At 38.1% G+C, this 14,420-nt stretch overlaps 1 protein-coding gene across 1 annotated transcript in view; it reads left to right on the forward strand.

Moving 5' to 3' along the window:
- The window catches only part of cax2 (cation/H+ exchanger protein 2), a 51,035-nt gene that overhangs the window by 13,617 nt on the left and 22,998 nt on the right, over positions 1 to 14,420 (forward strand). Inside the window, exons 11-13 of the mRNA XM_052474857.1 lie at positions 630 to 813; positions 1,028 to 1,127; positions 1,328 to 1,443. Of these exons, the coding sequence (XP_052330817.1) occupies positions 630 to 813; positions 1,028 to 1,127; positions 1,328 to 1,443 (400 nt within the window). The remainder of the gene's footprint in view (positions 1 to 629; positions 814 to 1,027; positions 1,128 to 1,327; positions 1,444 to 14,420) is intronic.

The raw sequence follows: 14,420 nt of genomic DNA on the forward strand, positions 1-14,420 counted from the left end.
TCAGCCCCCATTAATGGTCGGTATCTATGGATGCAGAAGAGATTGATTGATCCAATGGTACAACCCATAAGTATGTATGTAGCGCATACACACTATGATTAAAAGGGGACAGAAGTCTAAAACGCGCTGGTGTTACAGTGGGACTCATTGGGTTAAAATGATTCAAAGACAAAAAAGCTATTTTGATTGTGTTTAATATTGTTTGGGAAATGAGGATATACATGGTTTCAAAAAGGCAGTGATAATATTTCATTCAGTACAGAAATGTGTAGCAAAACCCGGGGTAAATTGTGCCAAGAGACAACTTTTTTTGGACAAGCTATGTTTTCAAGACTGTAATGTTTACATTAATTTTGATTTATTTCCAGGGATACACAGCATCCTGACAGATATCTTTGTTAGAATGGAAACTATATTTCCCTTGACAGATTGATGCTGAATGAAAAACAATGGCTCATCTTACCCCACTCTCCCCTACATATTCCCATAAACAAACATGCATACAGCACATGTATACTTGAGGAGCAAACATGACGAGCAATACTCGTATTACCCTTTATTTTAAAGCTGAATAAAAACAATTGGCCACAACAAAGTCATATGAACATTGCCCCTTATCCCTTCTGCAGTATCTCTGCCCAGAGCAACTTTGCGGTGGGGGCGGTGGTGAATGCGACCTTTGGCTCCATCACAGAGATGACCTTCTATATCACGGCCCTGCTGAGGGGTCACCGCGCTGGTAATGCCTGTCTGCAGGAGATAGTTAAATCTGCCCTCACCGGCACACTGCTGGGCTGCATCCTCTTCATCCCTGTGAGTCTCACACACACACACACACACACACACACACACACACACACACACACACACACACACACACACACACACACACACACACACACACACACACACACACACACACACACACCTACACTGAAATGCAATACGTCTCTTTTTCCTTATTCCTCTTTTTTGCTTACTCCTCCCCCAACCACTCACTCCTGCTCACCCTTTCTTACCTCTCTAGGGGATCTGTATGATCATAGGAGGGCTGAGACACAGGGAGCAGAGGTTTAACAGTCGTTCAGCTGGGGTCAGTTCTGCCTTGCTCTTCATCTCTGTGGGAGGTGAGTCCTGACCTCCTCACCACCAACTTTCTCCTTCGTCCTTACTCCTCACCCCGTATCCAAGACCTTCAACTCTAAACCACAACTCACCTCTAACCCCTAACTCCTTTCCCACCCCGTACCCAAGACCCTCAAGAGCCACATATCCTCAAAAAGGTTTTATTCCCCTGGCTTACCCTCTCCTCATCCTGTCTCTGTAGGTGTGTTTGCCCCCACGCTGTTCTCTAAGGCGTATGGGAACCTGGTGTGTGACAACTGCACCAATTCCAACACCACCAGCGGGTCATTCGCCTGCCGCAACTGTCACTACGACCTGGTCAGTAACGCTTAGTCATGCTCAATCATCAACAGACACACAGTCAAACTGTAATGTTCAATCATCAACAGACACAGTCAAACTGTAATGTTCAATCATCAACAGACACAGTCAAACTGTAATGTTCAATCATCAACAGACACAGTCAAACTGTAATGTTCAATCATCAACAGACACAGTCAAACTGTAATGTTCAATCATCAACAGACACAGTCAAACTGTAATGTTCAATCATCAACAGACACAGTCAAACTGTAATGTTCAATCATCAACAGACACTCAGTCAAACTGTAATGTTCAATCATCAACAGACACAGTCAAACTGTAATGTTCAATCATCAACAGACACTCAGTCAAACTGTAATGTTCAATCATCAACAGACACTCAGTCAAACTGTAATGTTCAATCATCAACAGACACTCAGTCAAACTGTAACGTTCAATCATCAACAGACACTCAGTCAAACTGTAACGTTCAATCATCAACAGACACTCAGTCAAACTGTTACATTCAATCGTCGACACACAGTCAAACTGTAACATTCAATCATCGACACACAGTCAAACTGTAACATTCAATCATCGACACACAGTCAAACTGTTACATTCAATCATCGACACACAGTCAAACTGTTACATTCAATCATCGACACACAGTCAAACTGTAACATTCAATCATCGACACACAGTCAAACTGTAACATTCAATCATCGACACACAGTCAAACTGTAACATTCAATCATCGACACACAGTCAAACTGTAACATTCAATCATCGACACACAGTCAAACTGTTACGTTCAATCGTCAACAGTCACACAGTCAAACTGTTACATTCAATCGTCAACAGACACACAGTCAAACTGTAATGTTCAATCATCGTCACACAGTCAAACTGTACCGTTCAATCATCAACAGACACTCAGTCAAACTGTAATGTTCAATCATCAACAGACACTCAGTCAAACTGTAACATTCAATCATCGACACACAGTCAAACTGTAATGTTCAATCATCAACAGACACTCAGTCAAACTGTAATGTTCAATCATCAACAGACACACAGTCAAACTGTAACGTTCAATCATCGACACACAGTCAAACTGTTACATTCAATCATCGACACACAGTCAAACTGTAACATTCAATCATCGACACACAGTCAAACTGTAACATTCAATCATCGACACACAGTCAAACTGTAACATTCAATCATCGACACACAGTCAAACTGTAACATTCAATCATCGACACACAGTCAAACTGTTACGTTCAACAGTCACACAGTCAAACTGTTACATTCAATCGTCAACAGACACACAGTCAAACTGTAATGTTCAATCATCGTCACACAGTCAAACTGTACCGTTCAATCATCAACAGACACTCAGTCAAACTGTAACATTCAATCATCAACAGACACTCAGTCAAACTGTAATGTTCAATCATCAACAGACACAGTCAAACTGTAATGTTCAATCATCAACAGACACAGTCAAACTGTAATGTTCAATCATCAACAGACACTCAGTCAAACTGTAATGTTCAATCATCAACAGACACAGTCAAACTGTAATGTTCAATCATCAACAGACACAGTCAAACTGTAATGTTCAATCATCAACAGACACAGTCAAACTGTAATGTTCAATCATCAACAGACACAGTCAAACTGTAATGTTCAATCATCAACAGACACAGTCAAACTGTAACGTTCAATCATCAACAGACACTCAGTCAAACTGTAACATTCAATCATCAACAGACACTCAGTCAAACTGTAATGTTCAATCATCAACAGACACAGTCAAACTGTAATGTTCAATCATCAACAGACACAGTCAAACGTAATGTTCAATCATCAACAGACACTCAGTCAAACTGTAATGTTCAATCATCAACACACACAGTCAAACTGTAATGTTCAATCATCAACAGACACAGTCAAACTGTAATGTTCAATCATCAACAGACACAGTCAAACTGTAATGTTCAATCATCAACAGACACAGTCAAACTGTAATGTTCAATCATCAACAGACACAGTCAAACTGTAATGTTCAATCATCAACAGACACAGTCAAACTGTAATGTTCAATCATCAACAGACACTCAGTCAAACTGTAATGTTCAATCATCAACAGACACAGTCAAACTGTAATGTTCAATCATCAACAGACACTCAGTCAAACTGTAATGTTCAATCATCAACAGACACTCAGTCAAACTGTAATGTTCAATCATCAACAGACACTCAGTCAAACTGTAACGTTCAATCATCAACAGACACTCAGTCAAACTGTAACGTTCAATCATCAACAGACACTCAGTCAAACTGTTACATTCAATCGTCGACACACAGTCAAACTGTAACATTCAATCATCGACACACAGTCAAACTGTAACATTCAATCATCGACACACAGTCAAACTGTTACATTCAATCATCGACACACAGTCAAACTGTTACATTCAATCATCGACACACAGTCAAACTGTAACATTCAATCATCGACACACAGTCAAACTGTAACATTCAATCATCGACACACAGTCAAACTGTAACATTCAATCATCGACACACAGTCAAACTGTAACATTCAATCATCGACACACAGTCAAACTGTTACGTTCAATCGTCAACAGTCACACAGTCAAACTGTTACATTCAATCGTCAACAGACACACAGTCAAACTGTAATGTTCAATCATCGTCACACAGTCAAACTGTACCGTTCAATCATCAACAGACACTCAGTCAAACTGTAATGTTCAATCATCAACAGACACTCAGTCAAACTGTAACATTCAATCATCGACACACAGTCAAACTGTAATGTTCAATCATCAACAGACACTCAGTCAAACTGTAATGTTCAATCATCAACAGACACACAGTCAAACTGTAACGTTCAATCATCGACACACAGTCAAACTGTTACATTCAATCATCGACACACAGTCAAACTGTAACATTCAATCATCGACACACAGTCAAACTGTAACATTCAATCATCGACACACAGTCAAACTGTAACATTCAATCATCGACACACAGTCAAACTGTAACATTCAATCATCGACACACAGTCAAACTGTAACATTCAATCATCGACACACAGTCAAACTGTTACGTTCAACAGTCACACAGTCAAACTGTTACATTCAATCGTCAACAGACACACAGTCAAACTGTAATGTTCAATCATCGTCACGTGGTCAAACTGTACCGTTCAATCATCAACAGACACTCAGTCAAACTGTAACATTCAATCATCAACAGACACTCAGTCAAACTGTAATGTTCAATCATCAACAGACACAGTCAAACTGTAATGTTCAATCATCAACAGACACAGTCAAACTGTAATGTTCAATCATCAACAGACACTCAGTCAAACTGTAATGTTCAATCATCAACAGACACAGTCAAACTGTAATGTTCAATCATCAACAGACACAGTCAAACTGTAATGTTCAATCATCAACAGACACAGTCAAACTGTAATGTTCAATCATCAACAGACACAGTCAAACTGTAATGTTCAATCATCAACAGACACAGTCAAACTGTAACGTTCAATCATCAACAGACACTCAGTCAAACTGTAACATTCAATCATCAACAGACACTCAGTCAAACTGTAATGTTCAATCATCAACAGACACAGTCAAACTGTAATGTTCAATCATCAACAGACACAGTCAAACGTAATGTTCAATCATCAACAGACACTCAGTCAAACTGTAATGTTCAATCATCAACACACACAGTCAAACTGTAATGTTCAATCATCAACAGACACAGTCAAACTGTAATGTTCAATCATCAACAGACACAGTCAAACTGTAATGTTCAATCATCAACAGACACAGTCAAACTGTAATGTTCAATCATCAACAGACACAGTCAAACTGTAATGTTCAATCATCAACAGACACAGTCAAACTGTAATGTTCAATCATCAACAGACACTCAGTCAAACTGTAATGTTCAATCATCAACAGACACAGTCAAACTGTAATGTTCAATCATCAACAGACACTCAGTCAAACTGTAATGTTCAATCATCAACAGACACTCAGTCAAACTGTAATGTTCAATCATCAACAGACACTCAGTCAAACTGTAACGTTCAATCATCAACAGACACTCAGTCAAACTGTAACGTTCAATCATCAACAGACACTCAGTCAAACTGTTACATTCAATCGTCGACACACAGTCAAACTGTAACATTCAATCATCGACACACAGTCAAACTGTAACATTCAATCATCGACACACAGTCAAACTGTTACATTCAATCATCGACACACAGTCAAACTGTTACATTCAATCATCGACACACAGTCAAACTGTAACATTCAATCATCGACACACAGTCAAACTGTAACATTCAATCATCGACACACAGTCAAACTGTAACATTCAATCATCGACACACAGTCAAACTGTAACATTCAATCATCGACACACAGTCAAACTGTTACGTTCAATCGTCAACAGTCACACAGTCAAACTGTTACATTCAATCGTCAACAGACACACAGTCAAACTGTAATGTTCAATCATCGTCACACAGTCAAACTGTACCGTTCAATCATCAACAGACACTCAGTCAAACTGTAATGTTCAATCATCAACAGACACTCAGTCAAACTGTAACATTCAATCATCGACACACAGTCAAACTGTAATGTTCAATCATCAACAGACACTCAGTCAAACTGTAATGTTCAATCATCAACAGACACACAGTCAAACTGTAACGTTCAATCATCGACACACAGTCAAACTGTTACATTCAATCATCGACACACAGTCAAACTGTAACATTCAATCATCGACACACAGTCAAACTGTAACATTCAATCATCGACACACAGTCAAACTGTAACATTCAATCATCGACACACAGTCAAACTGTAACATTCAATCATCGACACACAGTCAAACTGTTACGTTCAACAGTCACACAGTCAAACTGTTACATTCAATCGTCAACAGACACACAGTCAAACTGTAATGTTCAATCATCGTCACACAGTCAAACTGTACCGTTCAATCATCAACAGACACTCAGTCAAACTGTAACATTCAATCATCAACAGACACTCAGTCAAACTGTAATGTTCAATCATCAACAGACACAGTCAAACTGTAATGTTCAATCATCAACACACACAGTCAAACTGTAATGTTCAATCATCAACAGACACAGTCAAACTGTAATGTTCAATCATCAACAGACACAGTCAAACTGTAATGTTCAATCATCAACAGACACAGTCAAACTGTAATGTTCAATCATCAACAGACACTCAGTCAAACTGTACCATTCAATCATCAACAGACACACAGTCAAACTGTAATGTTCAATCATCAACAGACACAGTCAAACTGTAATGTTCAATCATCAACAGACACAGTCAAACTGTAATGTTCAATCATCAACAGACACAGTCAAACTGTAATGTTCAATCATCAACAGACACAGTCAAACTGTAATGTTCAATCATCAACAGACACAGTCAAACTGTAATGTTCAATCATCAACAGACACAGTCAAACTGTAATGTTCAATCATCAACAGACACTCAGTCAAACTGTAATGTTCAATCATCAACAGACACTCAGTCAAACTGTAATGTTCAATCATCAACAGACACTCAGTCAAACTGTAACGTTCAATCATCAACAGACACTCAGTCAAACTGTAACGTTCAATCATCAACAGACACTCAGTCAAACTGTTACATTCAATCGTCGACACACAGTCAAACTGTAACATTCAATCATCGACACACAGTCAAACTGTAACATTCAATCATCGACACACAGTCAAACTGTTACATTCAATCATCGACACACAGTCAAACTGTTACATTCAATCATCGACACACGGTCAAACTGTAACATTCAATCATCGACACACAGTCAAACTGTAACATTCAATCATCGACACACAGTCAAACTGTAACATTCAATCATCGACACACAGTCAAACTGTAACATTCAATCATCGACACACAGTCAAACTGTTACGTTCAATCGTCAACAGTCACACAGTCAAACTGTTACATTCAATCGTCAACAGACACACAGTCAAACTGTAATGTTCAATCATCGTCACACAGTCAAACTGTACCGTTCAATCATCAACAGACACTCAGTCAAACTGTAATGTTCAATCATCAACAGACACTCAGTCAAACTGTAACATTCAATCATCAACCGACACTCAGTCGAACTGTAACATTCAATCATCAACAGACACACAGTCAAACTGTAATGTTCAATCATCAACAGACACAGTCAAACTGTAATGTTCAATCATCAACAGACACAGTCAAACTGTAATGTTCAATCATCAACAGACACTCAGTCAAACTGTACCATTCAATCATCAACAGACACACAGTCAAACTGTAATGTTCAATCATCAACAGACACAGTCAAACTGTAATGTTCAATCATCAACAGACACAGTCAAACTGTAATGTTCAATCATCAACAGACACAGTCAAACTGTAATGTTCAATCATCAACAGACACAGTCAAACTGTAATGTTCAATCATCAACAGACACTCAGTCAAACTGTAATGTTCAATCATCAACAGACACAGTCAAACTGTAATGTTCAATCATCAACAGACACTCAGTCAAACTGTAATGTTCAATCATCAACAGACACTCAGTCAAACTGTAACGTTCAATCATCAACAGACACTCAGTCAAACTGTAACGTTCAATCATCAACAGACACTCAGTCAAACTGTAACGTTCAATCATCAACAGACACTCAGTCAAACTGTTACATTCAATCGTCGACACACAGTCAAACTGTAACATTCAATCATCGACACACAGTCAAACTGTAACATTCAATCATCGACACACAGTCAAACTGTTACATTCAATCATCGACACACAGTCAAACTGTTACATTCAATCATCGACACACAGTCAAACTGTAACATTCAATCATCGACACACAGTCAAACTGTAACATTCAATCATCGACACACAGTCAAACTGTAACATTCAATCATCGACACACAGTCAAACTGTAACATTCAATCATCAACAGACACAGTCAAACTGTAATGTTCAATCATCAACAGACACTCAGTCAAACTGTAATGTTCAATCATCAACAGACACAGTCAAACTGTAATGTTCAATCATCAACAGACACTCAGTCAAACTGTAATGTTCAATCATCAACAGACACTCAGTCAAACTGTAATGTTCAATCATCAACAGACACTCAGTCAAACTGTAACGTTCAATCATCAACAGACACTCAGTCAAACTGTAACGTTCAATCATCAACAGACACTCAGTCAAACTGTTACATTCAATCGTCGACACAGAGTCAAACTGTAACATTCAATCATCGACACACAGTCAAACTGTAACATTCAATCATCGACACACAGTCAAACTGTAACATTCAATCATCAACAGACACACAGTCAAACTGTAATGTTCAATCATCAACAGACACAGTCAAACTGTAATGTTCAATCATCAACAGACACAGTCAAACTGTAATGTTCAATCATCAACAGACACTCAGTCAAACTGTACCATTCAATCATCAACAGACACACAGTCAAACTGTAATGTTCAATCATCAACAGACACAGTCAAACTGTAATGTTCAATCATCAACAGACACTCAGTCAAACTGTAATGTTCAATCATCAACAGACACTCAGTCAAACTGTAATGTTCAATCATCAACAGACACTCAGTCAAACTGTAATGTTCAATCATCAACAGACACTCAGTCAAACTGTAATGTTCAATCATCAACAGACACACAGTCAAACTGTACCGTTCAATCATCAACAGACACACAGTCAAACTGTAACATTCAATCATCAACAGACACTCAGTCAAACTGTAACATTCAATCATCAACAGACACTCAGTCAAACTGTAACGTTCAATCATCAACAGACACTCAGTCAAACTGTAACATTCAATCATCAACAGACACTCAGTCAAACTGTAACATTCAATCATCAACAGACACACAGTCAAACTGTAATGTTCAATCATCAACAGACACTCAGTCAAACTGTAACATTCAATCATCAACAGACACAGAGTCAAACTGTAACATTCAATCATCAACCGACACTCAGTCAAACTGTAACATTCAATCATCAACAGACACTCAGTCAAACTGTAACATTCAATCATCAACAGACACAGTCAAACTGTAACATTCAATCATCAACAGACACTCAGTCAAACTGTAACATTCAATCATCAACAGACACACAGTCAAACTGTAATGTTCAATCATCAACAGACACTCAGTCAAACTGTAACATTCAATCATCAACAGACACACAGTCAAACTGTAACATTCAATCATCAACCGACACTCAGTCGAACTGTAACATTCAATCATCAACCGACACTCAGTCGAACTGTAACATTCAATCATCAACAGACACACAGTCAAACTGTAATGTTCAATCATCAACAGACACTCAGTCAAACTGTAACATTCAATCATCAACAGACACACAGTCAAACTGTAACATTCAATCATCAACCGACACTCAGTCAAACTGTAACATTCAATCATCAACAGACACTCAGTCAAACTGTAACATTCAATCATCAACAGACACAGTCAAACTGTAATGTTCAATCATCAACAGACACTCAGTCAAACTGTTACATTCAATCGTCGACACACAGTCAAACTGTAACATTCAATCATCGACACACAGTCAAACTGTAACATTCAATCATCGACACACAGTCAAACTGTAACATTCAATCATCGACACACAGTCAAACTGTAACATTCAATCATCGACACACAGTCAAACTGTAACATTCAATCATCAACAGACACAGTCAAACTGTAATGTTCAATCATCAACAGACACAGTCAAACTGTAATGTTCAATCATCAACAGACACAGTCAAACTGTAATGTTCAATCATCAACAGACACTCAGTCAAACTGTAATGTTCAATCATCAACAGACACAGTCAAACTGTAATGTTCAATCATCAACAGACACTCAGTCAAACTGTAATGTTCAATCATCAACAGACACTCAGTCAAACTGTAATGTTCAATCATCAACAGACACTCAGTCAAACTGTAACGTTCAATCATCAACAGACACTCAGTCAAACTGTAACGTTCAATCATCAACAGACACTCAGTCAAACTGTTACATTCAATCGTCGACACACAGTCAAACTGTAACATTCAATCATCGACACACAGTCAAACTGTAACATTCAATCATCGACACACAGTCAAACTGTTACATTCAATCATCGACACACAGTCAAACTGTTACATTCAATCATCGACACACAGTCAAACTGTAACATTCAATCATCGACACACAGTCAAACTGTAACATTCAATCATCGACACACAGTCAAACTGTAACATTCAATCACCGACACACAGTCAAACTGTTACGTTCAATCGTCAACAGTCACACAGTCAAACTGTAACATTCAATCATCGACACACAGTCAAACTGTAACATTCAATCACCGACACACAGTCAAACTGTTACGTTCAATCGTCAACAGTCACACAGTCAAACTGTTACATTCAATCGTCAACAGACACACAGTCAAACTGTAATGTTCAATCATCGTCACACAGTCAAACTGTACCGTTCAATCATCAACAGACACTCAGTCAAACTGTAATGTTCAATCATCAACAGACACTCAGTCAAACTGTAACGTTCAATCATCAACCGACACTCAGTCGAACTGTAACATTCAATCATCAACAGACACACAGTCAAACTGTAATGTTCAATCATCAACAGACACAGTCAAACTGTAATGTTCAATCATCAACAGACACAGTCAAACTGTAATGTTCAATCATCAACAGACACTCAGTCAAACTGTACCATTCAATCATCAACAGACACACAGTCAAACTGTAATGTTCAATCATCAACAGACACAGTCAAACTGTAATGTTCAATCATCAACAGACACAGTCAAACTGTAATGTTCAATCATCAACAGACACAGTCAAACTGTAATGTTCAATCATCAACAGACACTCAGTCAAACTGTAATGTTCAATCATCAACAGACACTCAGTCAAACTGTAACGTTCAATCATCAACAGACACTCAGTCAAACTGTAACGTTCAATCATCAACAGACACTCAGTCAAACTGTTACATTCAATCGTCGACACACAGTCAAACTGTAACATTCAATCATCGACACACAGTCAAACTGTAACATTCAATCATCGACACACAGTCAAACTGTTACATTCAATCATCGACACACAGTCAAACTGTTACATTCAATCATCGACACACAGTCAAACTGTAACATTCAATCATCGACACACAGTCAAACTGTAACATTCAATCATCGACACACAGTCAAACTGTAACATTCAATCATCGACACACAGTCAAACTGTAACATTCAATCATCGACACACAGTCAAACTGTTACGTTCAATCGTCAACAGTCACACAGTCAAACTGTTACATTCAATCGTCAACAGACACACAGTCAAACTGTAATGTTCAATCATCGTCACACAGTCAAACTGTACCGTTCAATCATCAACAGACACTCAGTCAAACTGTAATGTTCAATCATCAACAGACACTCAGTCAAACTGTAACATTCAATCATCGACACACAGTCAAACTGTAATGTTCAATCATCAACAGACACTCAGTCAAACTGTAATGTTCAATCATCAACAGACACACAGTCAAACTGTAACGTTCAATCATCGACACACAGTCAAACTGTTACATTCAATCATCGACACACAGTCAAACTGTAACATTCAATCATCGACACACAGTCAAACTGTAACATTCAATCATCGACACACAGTCAAACTGTAACATTCAATCATCGACACACAGTCAAACTGTAACATTCAATCATCGACACACAGTCAAACTGTTACGTTCAATCGTCAACAGTCACACAGTCAAACTGTTACATTCAATCGTCAACAGACACACAGTCAAACTGTACCGTTCAATCATCAACAGACACTCAGTCAAACTGTAACATTCAATCATCAACAGACACTCAGTCAAACTGTAATGTTCAATCATCAACAGACACAGTCAAACTGTAATGTTCAATCATCAACAGACACAGTCAAACTGTAATGTTCAATCATCAACAGACACTCAGTCAAACTGTAATGTTCAATCATCAACAGACACAGTCAAACTGTAATGTTCAATCATCAACAGACACAGTCAAACTGTAATGTTCAATCATCAACAGACACAGTCAAACTGTAACGTTCAATCATCAACAGACACTCAGTCAAACTGTAACATTCAATCATCAACAGACACTCAGTCAAACTGTAATGTTCAATCATCAACAGACACAGTCAAACTGTAATGTTCAATCATCAACAGACACAGTCAAACGTAATGTTCAATCATCAACAGACACTCAGTCAAACTGTAATGTTCAATCATCAACAGACACAGTCGAACTGTAATGTTCAATCATCAACAGACACAGTCAAACTGTAATGTTCAATCATCAACAGACACAGTCAAACTGTAATGTTCAATCATCAACAGACACAGTCAAACTGTAATGTTCAATCATCAACAGACACTCAGTCAAACTGTACCATTCAATCATCAACAGACACACAGTCAAACTGTAATGTTCAATCATCAACAGACACAGTCAAACTGTAATGTTCAATCATCAACAGACACAGTCAAACTGTAATGTTCAATCATCAACAGACACAGTCAAACTGTAATGTTCAATCATCAACAGACACTCAGTCAAACTGTAATGTTCAATCATCAACAGACACAGTCAAACTGTAATGTTCAATCATCAACAGACACTCAGTCAAACTGTAATGTTCAATCATCAACAGACACTCAGTCAAACTGTAATGTTCAATCATCAACAGACACTCAGTCAAACTGTAACGTTCAATCATCAACAGACACTCAGTCAAACTGTAACGTTCAATCATCAACAGACACTCAGTCAAACTGTTACATTCAATCGTCGACACACAGTCAAACTGTAACATTCAATCATCGACACACAGTCAAACTGTAACATTCAATCATCGACACACAGTCAAACTGTTACATTCAATCATCGACACACAGTCAAACTGTTACATTCAATCATCGACACACGGTCAAACTGTAACATTCAATCATCGACACACAGTCAAACTGTAACATTCAATCATCGACACACAGTCAAACTGTAACATTCAATCATCGACACACAGTCAAACTGTAACATTCAATCATCGACACACAGTCAAACTGTTACGTTCAATCGTCAACAGTCACACAGTCAAACTGTTACATTCAATCGTCAACAGACACACAGTCAAACTGTAATGTTCAATCATCGTCACACAGTCAAACTGTACCGTTCAATCATCAACAGACACTCAGTCAAACTGTAATGTTCAATCATCAACAGACACTCAGTCAAACTGTAACATTCAATCATCAACCGACACTCAGTCGAACTGTAACATTCAATCATCAACAGACACACAGTCAAACTGTAATGTTCAATCATCAACAGACACAGTCAAACTGTAATGTTCAATCATCAACAGACACAGTCAAACTGTAATGTTCAATCATCAACAGACACTCAGTCAAACTGTACCATTCAATCATCAACAGACACACAGTCAAACTGTAATGTTCAATCATCAACAGACACAGTCAAACTGTAATGTTCAATCATCAACAGACACAGTCAAACTGTAATGTTCAATCATCAACAGACACAGTCAAACTGTAATGTTCAATCATCAACAGACACAGTCAAACTGTAATGTTCAATCATCAACAGACACTCAGTCAAACTGTAATGTTCAATCATCAACAGACACAGTCAAACTGTAATGTTCAATCATCAACAGACACTCAGTCAAACTGTAATGTTC

Source organism: Oncorhynchus keta, chromosome 22 (assembly GCF_023373465.1).
Source record: "Oncorhynchus keta strain PuntledgeMale-10-30-2019 chromosome 22, Oket_V2, whole genome shotgun sequence".
NCBI lineage: Eukaryota > Metazoa > Chordata > Actinopteri > Salmoniformes > Salmonidae > Oncorhynchus > Oncorhynchus keta.